Here is a 13,970-nt window from a genome sequence, read left to right as displayed (position 1 = left end):
CCACCCCCAGGGGTCTCCTCACCCAAGGCTGAGAGCACTGGGGGGGCTGGGCCAGGGGTCGCCCTGTGGACCTGGGGGGGGTGGGCCAGGGGTCACGCTGCAGGGGCCAGGGGGCCAGGGGTCATGATGCAGGGGGTGAGGGGGGCCAGGGGTCGCACTGTAGGGGCCGGGGGGCCAGGGGGTCATGCTGCAGGGGCTGGGGGGCCAGGGGTCATGCTGCGGGGGCCGGGGGGCCAGGGGTCATGCTGCGGGGGCCGGGGGGCCAGGGGTCATGCTGCGGGGGCCGGGGGGCCAGGGGTCATGCTGCGGGGGCCAGGGGTCGCACGGCGGGTCCCGAGGGGGCTGGGCCAGGGGTCGTGCTGCGGGGCCGGCCGCTCACCTTTGTGCAGCACTGCGTTGGCGGGCTTGTTCCCGGCCAGCGACTCCTTGGACAGGTGCTGGTGGCTCTCGGCGAGGCACTCCACCTCGGCCAGGCGGGCGTTGAGGGCCATGGCGGGGTGGTTGGGGTCCTGGGTCATGTTGAGGTACGCGGCCCTGCGCAGCTGCTCCTCGATGACCAGCGCCTGCTCCAGCAGCTGGGGGACCAAGCGTTAGCTGGACCCTCCTCCTGGGCGGCCATCCCCCCACACGCCAGCACCCAGCCCAGGCCTGGGGGAGGCAAACACGCTCCCCCCGGCCAGTCGGGGTGTCGGGGACAGGGTCCCAGCCTGGGGCACCGATCCCACCACGTGGTTGGTCAATTGACTCACTGACCCCCTTGACGGCCTTGACCGTGGCCAGGGAGATGGGGGAGGGGGCTGCTGCCCTCTCACCGCTCTGCCCCACGCCCTGGAGAACCGGCCCTTCTTGCAGACACACACCCCCCCCCCCCGCCCCGGGCCCTGCCCGGGCCTGACCTTGAACCTGCGCGCCAGGAACTTGTTCTTCATCTCCAGGTAATTGCCCTTGTGGATCTCGGACTTGAAGGGCTCGTTGAGGATCATGTACCTCGGGTCGTTCTGGATGTCCTGCCAGCGGGCGTAGCCGTGCCTGCGGCGCGCCGTTAAGGGCAAATGTGGCCACAGAGGGGGCGGCAGGGGGAGACGAGCGACCTGGCGTGCGCTCTTGAGCCAGCCCCGGGTGGCGATGGTGGGGGCGACGGACTCCGCACTCGGGCAGTGGCGACCCCGCCAAACATCAGCCCGTTTCACAGGCAAAGAGGCACCGCGACGTGGCCTCACCCGGGGCCCAGGGAGTGCGGGGCGGAGCCAAACTCCTCGACCTCCTCGCGGAGGCTGGCAAGCCACAGCCCACGGCCGCGGCGGCCCGCAGCCTGGTTTTGTGAATAAAGTTTTATTGGAACACAGCCACGCTCATTGGTCCGTGTGCTGCCTGCAGCTACTTTCGCCTTAGCAGCAGTCACGACAAAGACCATCGGGATCACGAAGCCCGAAGCGCCTACCCTCTGGTCCTTCACGGAAAGAGCACACCGACCCGCTTGTTCTACCACATTCTGCCTCTCCACCAGCACAGCGTGCTCAGGTGCTGCTAGGGCCCGCCCCGGGCAGCTGTGTGGCCCTCTCCCGGCCTCCCGCAGGACCCGGCTCCAGTGTCAGCTTCTCTGACCAGCCCCCGGAGAGCGCCAGCCCCAGCCCATGCCCCTTTGCTGCTTTCTCACATGCCATTGGACCCCGCCCTTGGCTAACTCTTGGGGTTCACTGACTGCCCCCTGAGGACTGTCAGTTCCCAGAGGACAGGGTCTTGTTTTTGTTCACGGCTGCATCCCCCAGGCCCAGCACAGAGCAGGCACTGAGTAAACACTGAGTGGAAGAGCACACCAGGGAAGCGGATTTGGCTCAATGGGTAGAGCATCCACCTACCACATGGGACATTCAGGGTTCAAACCCCGGGCCTCCTTGACCTGTGTGGAGCTGGCCCACGTGCAGTGCTGATGCGCACAAGGAGTGCCGTGCCACGCAGGGGTGTCCCCCGCGTAGGGGAGCCCCACGCGCAAGGAGTGCGCCCCGGAAGGAAAGCCACCCCACACAAAATATGTGCAGCCTGCCCAGGAGTGGCGCCGCACACATGGAGAGCTGATGCAGCAAGATGACACAACAAAAAGAGACACAGATTCCCGGTGCTGCTGACAAAAATAGGAACAGACACAGAAGAACACACAGCAAATGGACACAGAGAGCAGACAACAGCGGGGGAAGGGAGAGAAATTAATAAAAAATAATCTTTTTTAAAAAAAGAACACACCAAAGCCCTTTGTAAATAAACGTAGGGGCAGGTGAGGAGCTCAGGGCATTGGTGGTGGAGGCAGGTGGACGCTGTTCTGATTTATCAGCTGTGTGTCCCCGGACAAGCTACTTGGTCTCTCTGAGCATGTTCCCTTGCAGCACTGTCCATCTCAGAAGCTACCATGAGGATGACAGAAGTAATGAATATAGGTAGCAGACTTGGCCCAGTGGTTAGGGCGTCCATCTACCACATGGGAGGTCCGCGGTTCAAACCCCGGGCCTCCTTGACCCATGTGGAGCTGGCCCACGCGCAGTGCTGATGTGCGCAAGGAGTGCCGTGCCACGCAGGGGTGTCCCCCGCGTAGGGGAGCCCCATGCGCAAGGAGTGCGCCCCGTAAGGAGAGCCGCCCAGCATGAAAGAAAGTGCAGCCTGCCCAGGAATGGCACCGCACACATGGAGAGCTGACACAGCAAGATGACGCAACAAAAAGAAACTCAGATTCCCATGCCATTGACAACAACAGAAGCGGACAAAGAAGATGTAGCAAAAAGACATAGAGAACAGACAATGGGGGTGGGGGGTGAAGGGGAGAGAAATAAATAAATCCTTAAAAAAAAGTAATGAATGTAAAGGGGGGGGCGCTGCCATAGAACATCCTTGTCACCGTCATCACTTGCTCCACCAGGAAAGCATCGGGCACCTCTCGGGAGCTCTGGCTCCTGACGCCGCTCCCACACGCCCGCTTCCTTCCCTGAGGTCCACCCAGGAGCGGGCCCGAGTCCACCCGGCCTGGACGGCCAAGGATACGTCACGATGCCCGCCAGCAGCCAATAGTCGTGACGCCGGTGCCAGATGTCGTAGATTTTCCCCGAGGACACGGCGGCGCGCTCCTCGTTCTGCCACAGTGTGTGCAGCTCTGGGAAGCCAGCCACGGGGAGCAGAATCAGGGCTCCCCCAACCCCGTATAACGAGGTGGGGCCGGGAAGACCCCTCCCTCACTACCTGCCGTCGCCCTCACCCCCGGGAGCTCAGCTGCGACTCACGAGAAGCTCCAGCATTACTGGGAAAGGTGACGCGGTGGGCTTTTGTCAACCATTCACACTCTAGCGTAAGTGAACCGTGCCCAACTCCCAGGACCCGAGCAGTCGGGAAGCCCACGACAGCAGCAGCCCGGCCGCTCCCTGCCCGCCACCCGCCCATTACCTGTAAAGCCCCCGTCCGCAATGTTGAACATGAATTTGAATTTCCCGTTCTTGTCGTCCCTCTTCCCCTCCTCGTCTTCCTCTTTGTCACCATTCTGCTGAGTTTCGGTCGGTTCCTTCTCCTCGGCCTTGGTGTCATCTACAGGGGACACACCCACATTCACTCACTCATCTAGAAGGCAAGCCCAGGGACCGGCCTCTGCCAAAGGCAGGCAGGAAGCACATGTCTCCGTCCTCACGGAGCTCTGGGAGGAATTTTAAGCCCGAAGAGCAGTCCTTTCTCTGTCCTGAGCAGGGAGGCCCAGTTCCAGGCCCTGGTGCCCGCCCCCCACCCCGCCAGGACCCCCAGGGGAGCAGGGCAGGGGAACGCCAAGGAGGGCAGAGCTGCCTCAGGGGTCTGATCAGCGCACCACTGTCCCAGAACATTCCCCTGCCCCGCGGTGCACAGAGCTGCCAGCCGAGCCGCAGACCCTTCCCGCTAAGCTCCGTGGCCAGCTCCCCTCCCTCCTGGCTGTGGCCGGGACCAGAGCAAGGAGGGGCAGCCTGTTCCCTGGGGGGAGGCAGCACAGTGCCCCAGCGGCTCCCACCCACCACCTCTAACCAGGGCCTCGGGCTGAGCAGGTGGGAGAGGGCGCTGGCGGGTCCAGCGACACCCTCTAGGGGCGGAGGGACAAAGAGGCTGCGCACACAGGAGGAGCCCAGACCTGGCCTCAAGTCGCTGCCGTCCCCTCGGCTGTGAATCAAGCTTAACTCCAGCTTGTCCAGAATCTTCTCCTTCTCCGGAAGCACCTCCTCTGCAAGACACGTGGGGCGAGTGGGGTGGGAGGGTCCGGCTGGTGGCTCCCAAACCGCTTCAGCCGTGTCACCCAGTCCCCAACTCAGAGTCCAACGGGAGCCCTCCAGGAGCCGCTCTGGGGGGGTGGGCAGGGGCGGCCCCTCCCCATAGGCGCGCGCTTTCCCGCTCACCCCGTCCCTCCAGCACCCCTGCCCTCCAACTTCTCAAGGCAGAGCCTTGAAGTCCAACTACGCAAAAGTGACCCGAGGACTTGGCGAGTACGCGGCCCTTCGTCAACAGGAAACCCCTCTTACAAACACCCAGAAAGGCTGGGCAAGATCTACTGCGTTAAAAAAGTACATCCGTGGGACAGGAGCGCTGCTGGCATTGTGCGCGCGCCCTTTTCTAGGAGGCATCAAGAGCCAAACCCACGACCTCCCATGTGGGAGGGAGGCAGCCAATTGCTTGAGCCACCTCTGCTCCCTGCTCGTTGTGTCTCTCATTGTGTCTCTTCATTGTGTCATTTTGTTGCATCAGCCCATCGTGTCAGCTCGCTGTCTTGCCCACCCTCCCCAGGACGTACCAGGAACCAATTCTGGGACTTCCCATGTGGTAGGCAGGCACCCAACTGCTTGAGCCATATCCGCTTCCTGGCACTGGTTCTTTATGCTCTTTGGCATAATACAGCAACTTTGAAGGAAGTCCTCTACTACCTTTCTCTGGGAAGTTGTTGTAAAAGCTACAAATTGGTGATGTCTACAGTGTGAACTAGGTCCCTTCAGTGGGGCACCCTTCTGCAGTGCACAACAGGTACAACTGTGCGAGCTGGGCCTGGCTATGCCCTCTTCCATTCCCTGGTGCTCCCTCCAAGGAGTGAGCCAGGGGCCACCATCAGAGTGTGTGTGGCTTTAGAGATTTCTATTTGGGACCTCTACACACATGCTCAGACTTGATGGGACTTACCTGGCCACTCGTAGCTCAGTTTGAGCTGCCGATCTCCTGTTAAATTTAATGTTATTTCCTCTATGTTTTATTTTTATCACACTTGTGGCTTCTGTTTTCTTAAATCAGGGCTTGTTAAAGAAAACGGTACATCCTGTTTCATCCTCGTCTTCTAGTCCCCCCATCGGCGCTCCCGACACTTGGGGCAGGATGCCCCTTGCGCGGCGCCGAGCGCTGCAGGACGCTGAGCAGCTGCCCTGGCCGCACCCCCCGGAAGCCAACGGCACCCCCCACAGTCGTGACAACCAAAACCACGGCCCCACTGAGAACCACGACCCCATCACCTTTATAAAATACAACCGCAAAACCTTAAATACCACGTCTGTGGGGTGCACCTCGATTTTCCCGTGTTAGCAGTACCTGGTGATCATTTCCCTTCCACACGCACCTCTGCCCACCAGCACGAGCCGCCAGGCCGCCCCCGCCCCCGGCGCGGTACTGCACAGACGCGGCTACAAAGCCACATTACCGGAGTACGAAAACACTGAGCCGTGCCGGGGGCGGTGGTTGCTTTCCCTTTATCAAAAAGTGTTTCATTCCCCCTGGAGTCAGTAATTGTCTTGAGTTTTCACCTACTTGGATTTCCTTATACTTAGTGATACTTCAACTCCAAAATATAAGCCAAAAATACAGAAAAACACTCAGCCACGGTAGATATCCTTACAAATTTCATCCTCTTGAAAAAATTGCTCCAAGAGCCTCTTATCTTGCTCAGGCCTGCCCTGGTTAACCTCTGGGCACCTGGGGCCTCTTGCCCTTCGTCCTAGGAGCCCTGTTTGGTCTATCACATGCCACAGCAGTTTTTGGTTTACTCCCGATTTTGTTGGAGTGCATCTTCCAGTAGCTTTCTGCTCACAGATACACGGGCAGGAGATTTTTCAGTTCTGTTTTTCTATCAGTTATGGCACTGGGAAAATGACTTCATGTCCGTGAGCCTCAGTTTCCTATCCAAAAAATGGGAATAAATATTTTCGCTGGCCTCATAAGGTTATTGTTTGAGTGGAATGGTGTGATGCACATAAATGAAATAACGTACCTACCTTCATAAACGTTAGCTCATATTATTCAACACAAAGCAGAAGATGAGGATGATTTTTTAAATCTTAAATATTATTTCAAAAGTAGCATTTATGCTCATTTTACAAAATTGAAAGAAAGGTCGGGTATGCATTCAGCTTCTGGTATTAGAGGAAGTTGTCGGTTTAGACTAACCTTGTCAATGCAAACAATCAGCAAAGCTGGATAAAATACCAACACTAACTAACGGCACCACTAAACTGCCAAGGCAGTGAGGAACTGCAACCCTAAGATTTGAGGAGGAGAACATCTAGGACGCTGGGAGCTGTGAGCACCTTCAAGGTAGAAGGTAGAGGTTGAGAAGCCGAGCAGCGCGTTCAACGTCCCCTTGATTCTGAGCAACATACACTGCAGTCCCAAGCCTCGAAAACCGCCCGGGCTTCGGCTGAGACGCCAAAGCACTATAACCCAGGAGCCGGGGCCAAACGGGAATAACAAGGCTTCCTGGGAAAACTGAAGCCCAGTTTTGAATGATCCCAGTCCCTATCGGGTTAAGGTGATCTGTTCTTCAGGAACTTAAATGCAAATATCCTAAACAAAATGATGAGCTAACCGAGCTCCATGACACAGAGCAAAAATTACCCACAACCACACAGTAAGCCTTACACCAGCTTTGCGTGGATGGTTGGCATTTGAAAATCAATCTATATCATTCACCATATTAATAGAAAGTGGGAGAAAACCCAAACGATCATCTGGATAGAGACAGAAAAAGAATTTGATAAGAATTAATATATTTTCGTTATTTTAAAAATATTAACAACTAGGAATAGAAGGATGTTGTCCCAACCTGACAAATAATATACAAAGAACCAGCTACTAGCATCATACCTGCGGGTGAAATGTTTGTCGACTGCTTTTCATATGAGATTGGGAACAAGACAAGGAACACTGCTTCGACTTTACCTCTTCAACTCTGTACAAGAGGTCCAAGCCAGAGGAATAAGGTAAACAAATAATTTTAAAAAATTTTTTAAAGCCAACCAAAGCTATAAAGCTATGAATGGAAGAAATACAGTTGCCACTATCTACAGATGACAGGCTGCATATGTGGAAAATCCAGAAGAATTTGTGAATCAAATCAGTGAATTTAATACCTATATACAAGCAGTAAACAATTGGAAAGTAATTTTCTAAAAAGATCATAGATATCAGTAAGAAACATCAAATACCTAGGAATAAATCTGAAAGAAGAGATGCATGACCACCTTTTCTTACAGAAAACCATAAAGCATTATCAATACAACATTTGAAAGATCTAAATTAAAGTAAGGACGCACTGTGTACCTCAAGTGCCTACCATATATATCAATCGGCTCCAGTATGGCAAAGGTGTCAATTCTCACCAAATTCAATGCAGTCCCAAACCAAATCCCAGCAGCTCCTCTTATGCGACTCAGCAAGCTAACTGTAAAATGTATACGGAAATGTAAATGGCTAAGGATGGCCAAGGATGTCTTGAAAGAGCTCTATCAGTTTAATCATCCTATCATATATGAAGAATTATCTTAGGAGGGAGCAGATGTAGCTCAGGGGTTGAGCACCTGCATCCCATGTAGGAGGCCCTGGGTTCAATCCCCAGTACCTCCTAAAAACAATCAAAAAAAAAAAGGAAAGCTCTCATTGGGGAGCAGATGAGGCTCAGGGGTTGAGCGCCTGAATCCCATGTATGAGGTCCTGTTTCAATCCCTGGTACCTCCTAAAAAAAAAAAAAAAAAGAATTATTTTAAAGCTACAGACAGTAAAATGATGTGCTACTGGAACAGACCAAGGAGAAGAGAACAGAGTTCAAGAACAGGCTCACACAGGTGTGGACAGGGGACTTACGAGAAAGCTGTACTACGGATCAGTGGACAAAAAGATCAGCTTTCAGTGAATCAGTGGATACCCAGAAGGAAAACAAATGGATTGTGTCCCCTACCTCAAACCCTACACAGAAATCATTTCCACTTGGATTGTAACTCTGAATCAGCAATCTGGTAAAACAAAAAATTCTGGGTGACTCATGAGAATGTTTTCATAATCACGGAGTAGGCAAAGGATTCTCATGCAGGAGACAAAAAAGTGTAAGCCATGTAGAGGAAGAGATCAACAACGAGAAGAGGATATCCACAAACTGGATGACATTACAGTTAAGAGGTTTTGTTGTTTTTTAGGAGGGACCAGGGGTTGTACCCGGGACCTCATACATGCTAAGCAGGTGCTCAATCACCAAGCTACACCTGCTCCCCCAAATTAAGAGCTCTTATTCCTTCATAGACACAAAGAAGAGTGAAAGGGCCAGGCACAGAGGGGGAAAGATATTTCCACACACATAACCAACAAAGGGCTTGTATGGAGAACATATAAAGAACACCCCCAAAAATTCAGACCACACGACTGAAAACTGGAAAGCAGATTTGAAAAGGGATTCCACAAAAAGAAATCTCCAAATGGCCAATGAACATAAGAAATTTTATTCAACCACATTCTTCATTAGGGAAATGTAAATGGAACTCAGAATGAGATATAACTAGACAGCCCTAAGATGGTTAACATTCAAAGTACTCAGGCGTTTGTTGCTGATTAAAAACTGGGCAAAAGACTTGAATAGACATTTGTCCAAAGAAGAAATGCAAATGGTGAAAAAATACATGAAATCATGTCCAACATCACTAGTGGTTAGGGAAATGCAATTCAAAGCTACGATGAGATGTCATTTCACACCTATTGGAATGACCACTATCAAAAAGTTGGAAAACTACCAGTGTTGGAGAGGATGTGCAGAGATAGGAACGCTTATTCACTGTTGGTGGGAATGTAGAATGGTAGGGCCACTGGGGAGGACTGTTTGGTAGTTCCTAAGGAAGTTGAGTATAGATTTGCCACATGACCCTGCAATACCACTACTAGGTACACATCCCGAAGAACGGAAAGAAGAGGCACAAACAGACATCTGCACACCAATGTTCATAGCAGCATTATTCACAATTGACAAAAGTTGGAAACAACCTAAGTGTCCATCACCTGACAAATGGATAAACTAATTTTGATGTACACACAATGGAATGTTATGCAGCTTTAATAAGAAATGAAGTCATAAAGCATATCACAATATCGATGAACTTAGAGGACATTATGTTGAGTGAAGCAAGCCAGACACAAAAGGACAAATATTATGTGATTGCACTATTATGAAATAAATATATTATATAAACTCACAGAGTTAATAACTAGAATATAGATTACCAGAAAATAGAATGAGGTTAGAGAATGGAAAACTGAGGGTTAATCTGTACAGAATTAGTAAAAAGGTTGTTCATAAATCTTTGGAAATTAATAGAAATGGGGAAAGCACATCATAGCATTTGTAACTAGCAGTGCTAATATATGGGTATAAATGTGGTTGAAAGGGCAAGTCTAAGGTCATATGTATTACTGGAAGGAAAGCTAAAAATATAACAGGACTATAGCATAGTGAAACCTCGTGAAATATGAGTAATATTGCATAAATAAGACTGTTTTTCTTTGAAACTGAACAAATGTATGTTAATGTTACAAGATATTAATACCAGGCAAAAATACAACAAAAGCAAAATATGGACAATAATGTATTAATAATCTTCCATTAATGGTTAAAAAAAAAAAGGAAATATACTAAGTGAAAGAAATGACAAAAGGTACTACATATTATTTGACTCCTCTATACAAAATATAAATACAAATAAATTAGAAAGACAGAAACAGAATAACAGCTAGGTACAGCAGAGGAAGCATAGATTGAGAAGTGATTATTAAGGGATAGAGCTTTTTCTGTTTGTCTGTATTTTGTTTATTATTATTATCAGAATAATGAAAATGCTCTAATAATGACTGAAGGGATGAATGCACAACTATGTGATTATACCAAATTCCACTGAATGTACACTTTGGAGGGACTGTATGCTTTATTACTAAGTTTTATGATATTTTTCATTTTTTAATACCATTATTTTTTATTTTATTTCAGTTTTTCTAAATTATTATGTATTCTCTTTCTAATCTTTAAACTTGTCATTACTACTCCATTTTCCTACTAATTGAATTTGGCAATATATTAGGCTACATTTTTAAAGAAGTTTTGGATCACAGAGGGTTCAGCTATGGCAGGGGAGGAGCACTAGTGTGATGTGTCATTGATGGGGGTTCAGGGGTGGGAGGGAGTTCTCCAGGGCATGCATATAGGGTATACAGATATGTTCAGATGTTTGTTGGGTATTGTCATAGTGGGTAGAGTTGTACACAACAACTGAGGGAGTGGTGAGTTCCCAACCTGGGGAGCTCTGTCACATTCCCCAATGTAACAGCAACAATCCCCCAAGTGCAAGAGCAAAGACCACTGACGAAGGATGGTCCAGTGACAGGCCCTTGATATTGATGACTATCCTTATGAGCCTATGTGCTTGAAATTTCAACTTCACCTAGAGCTGCAGGGTGTCTAAGAGTTACATCCTGAGAACCTCCATGTTGCTCAAATGTGACCACTCTCTAAGTCAAACTCAGTATGTAAATGCATTACCTTCTGAACACCGTGGGACATGACTCCTTGGGGATGAGCCTCCCTGGTGCCAAGGGATTACTACCAAGCACCAGCTGGTGATGGAACTAGAAAAAGACCCTGATTAAAAGGTGGAAATGGTAATGACAAATGATTTATATGGCTAAGAGACTTCAAAATGAGTTAGGAGGTCATCAGAGGGTTCACACTTACACACGTCTCAGCAGGATCCCAGAGACAGCCAAAGTAGATACAACCTCAGGTAAAGGTGCTCCTGAGGGCTACGGAGACACCCAGGTCCTATGGTCACAGCAGATGCCTCTGGAATTCAGTGCCTTGCCAGTGGGCCCTTCTTTGGAATTTCTCTTTCTGAGTGTGATGGAGTTGAACTCAGATGTGACCTCTCTACACATGCCTTTTCTATCACTTTTACTGAACTTGTGGTTGGCACTAGGGTTGGTGTATGTTCAGGAGACTTGAATCTCTCAACTGTCCATGTGCCAGCTGGGCCCTGAGCCTCAGCAACACCTACTCTCCAGTTTGCTGGACTCACCCAGGTCAGCTAACAGGGAGGTGAAGATGGTCAACTCCCACACAAGGGAACTGAGAGAGTCTACAACTGCAAACAGGAGAACCACATCCATCAGCCATGTGGGATCTAAGCCTCCTCTCAATTTAGAGGTGGAGTGGATATCACCATCCCAGGGTCCTCAGGATGGAGGAATAAAATATGAATTAGAGTGGACTTACCAGTATTCTACTATAGAAACACTGTGACTCTAGCAATGGGAGAAATTGTATCATTGATGCGGAGACAGTGGTCACATGAGTTGCTGAGGGCAGGGAGAGGGAAGAAGAGGTATGATATGGGGGCATTTTCGGGACTTGGAGTTGTCCTGAATGATATCACAGGGACAGATGCAGGACATTATATATCCTGCCATAACCCACTGAATGGACTGGGGGAGAGTATAAATTACAGTGTAAACTATAATCCATGCTGTGTAGCAGTGCTCCAAAATGTATTCATCAAATGCAATGAATGTGCCACACTGATGAAAGAGGTTGTTGATGTGGGAAGAGTGGGAGGGGGTGGGGGGTGGGGTATATGGGAACCTCATATTTTTTACTGCAACATTTTGTGTGATCTATGTATCTTTAAAAAAAAAAATCCCTCATCCAGAATAAATAAATAAATAATACATAGGTGAGCTCACAAGAAACAAAAGGCAGTACTTGAGTACCATAAGAAAAGGGAGAATTAAAAGCCAGAGTGCATCAAAGGACCCTACCAAGAGAATGAAAAACTCAGAATAGGAGAAAAATAAGCAAATCGGGTGATGATAAGGGTTTAATGTCCAGGACATACAATGAAATCCTTCAATTCCACAACAAAGAGACACACACACACACAAAACTTTAAATGGGCAAAGGCTTTAACATATCCTCAAAGATGATACACAAATAGATGGTATATATCTGAAAAGAGGCTCAACATCATTAACTATTAGGAAAACTGCAACAACACATTGCTTCACACCCGCTAGGATAGCTGTAATAAAATTAAATAAATACCAAGTGTTGGCGAGGAGCTGGAGAACTTGGAACTCTTGAACACTGATGTGGGAGTGTAAAGGTGCAGCCACTGTGGAAAACAGTTTGGCACTTCCTCAAAAAGCTAAATATAGAATTAACAGATGATCCAGCAATTCCACTCTTAGGTATTTACCCCCAGAAACTGAAAACAGGGACTCAAACAGATACTTGTATGCCAATGTTTATAGCAGCATTATTCTCAATTGCCAAAAGCTGGAAATAACTCAGGTGTCCATCAACAGAGGAATGGATCAACAAAATGTGGTTTATACACAGAACCAAAAATTATTCGGCCATGAAAAGGAATGAAGGTCTGACACACACAACATGAATGAACCTTGAAGACATCATGTTGCCTGAAATAAGACAGACAAGAAAAGACAAATATTGTACGATTTCATTCATGGAATATGAAATATTCCATATAAATATGGAATTCCAAATGCAATATCTAAAATAAGCGCATTCATGGAAACAGGAAGTAGATTAGAGGTTACCTGGGAATGGGGGAAAAGGGGTGGGGATTTATTGCTTATTGGGTACAAAAGTTCTGTTCAGGGTGATGACAATTTTGGAAATAGTGAGGGTCACATAACTTGTGGATGTAGTTAATGTCAATGGATTATACACCTGAAAATGGTTAAAATCCCTAATTTTATGTTATATACCTTTTTTTTTTTTCCCCACAACTCAAAACTGAAAAAGGCCAGGGCAGCCTGAGCTGGAGCTCTGTGGCTCTGGGCAGAAGGTTGTCAGAGGCCGGAACGAGGCCTGAGGACGAGGAGTTTGGGTTTCAACACCCAGGCAGGAGAGACGGGGCCTCAAGCCCAAAAGACGCCAAGAACTGAATTAAGCCACCACCCTCCAGCTGCTGCGCTCTCGGTAAAGAGAGAAAGTTCCATGCACCGGCCCCAGGCATAGCTAGGGGAGTGTGGTAGCCAGGCTTCCATGGACCCCAGAAAAATCAAGTCCTCAGAGCGAATCCATTCCTGTGGGTGTGAACCTATTGTAAGGAGGACTTTTGACTAGATTAGTTCAGTAAAGCATAGCCCAGGGAGGATCTTAACCCTCTTACTAGAGTCCTTCATGAGTGGAATGAATACGGAGAGAGAGCAGAGAGAGAGATGGAAGCAACAAGCTGAAGTGATGAAACACCGAGAGAGCAGCAGGTGCTGCCATGGGACAGAGGAGAACAGGTTCGCCGATTTTGGGGGAGAAGGCACGGCCGCAGAACCCTAAGCTCACAAGCAAACAAATGCTCACTGTAAAAGCCAACCTGTTGCTGATCTACTGCATTCTGGCAGCTCAGCAAAGAAAACAGGGAGCCTGTCTCCGGCACGGGACCTCGGCAGGAAGGAAGTCTCGAGGAAGAAACCCAAGGCCTCAGCTTGAGCTATGTGTGACTGCGGAGTCAAGCTGTGCCACCCCAAGCAGAAAGAGTGCCAGACAACTTGGTACCATGGATTCCCACGGATAAAACAACCCTCTGATGATGATGAACCCAGTCAAACTTAGAAAACAATTATCCACCTTCCACCTTCCACTGGCAAGAACCAGCAGGACTCAATAGGTAAATAAA

The 13,970-nt window shown here is 49.4% G+C and overlaps 1 protein-coding gene across 5 annotated transcripts in view; it reads right to left on the bottom strand.

The window, feature by feature from the left end:
* Positions 1-13,970, bottom strand: part of CHD5 (chromodomain helicase DNA binding protein 5) — a 79,631-nt gene that overhangs the window by 5,519 nt on the left and 60,142 nt on the right. For all 5 annotated transcript variants that reach the window (XM_071217801.1, XM_058304559.2, XM_071217802.1 and 2 more), the window contains exons 34-38: positions 4,130-4,219; positions 3,427-3,564; positions 3,031-3,139; positions 897-1,029; positions 380-575 (exon numbers count right to left, since the gene is read on the bottom strand). In XM_071217801.1, the coding sequence (XP_071073902.1) occupies positions 380-575; positions 897-1,029; positions 3,031-3,139; positions 3,427-3,564; positions 4,130-4,219 (666 nt within the window). The remainder of the gene's footprint in view (positions 1-379; positions 576-896; positions 1,030-3,030; positions 3,140-3,426; positions 3,565-4,129; positions 4,220-13,970) is intronic.

This window comes from Dasypus novemcinctus, chromosome 9, assembly GCF_030445035.2.
Source record: "Dasypus novemcinctus isolate mDasNov1 chromosome 9, mDasNov1.1.hap2, whole genome shotgun sequence".
Lineage (NCBI taxonomy): Eukaryota > Metazoa > Chordata > Mammalia > Cingulata > Dasypodidae > Dasypus > Dasypus novemcinctus.
Note: the sequence above shows the minus strand (reverse complement) of the source record. Positions and strands in the feature narration are given on the sequence as shown.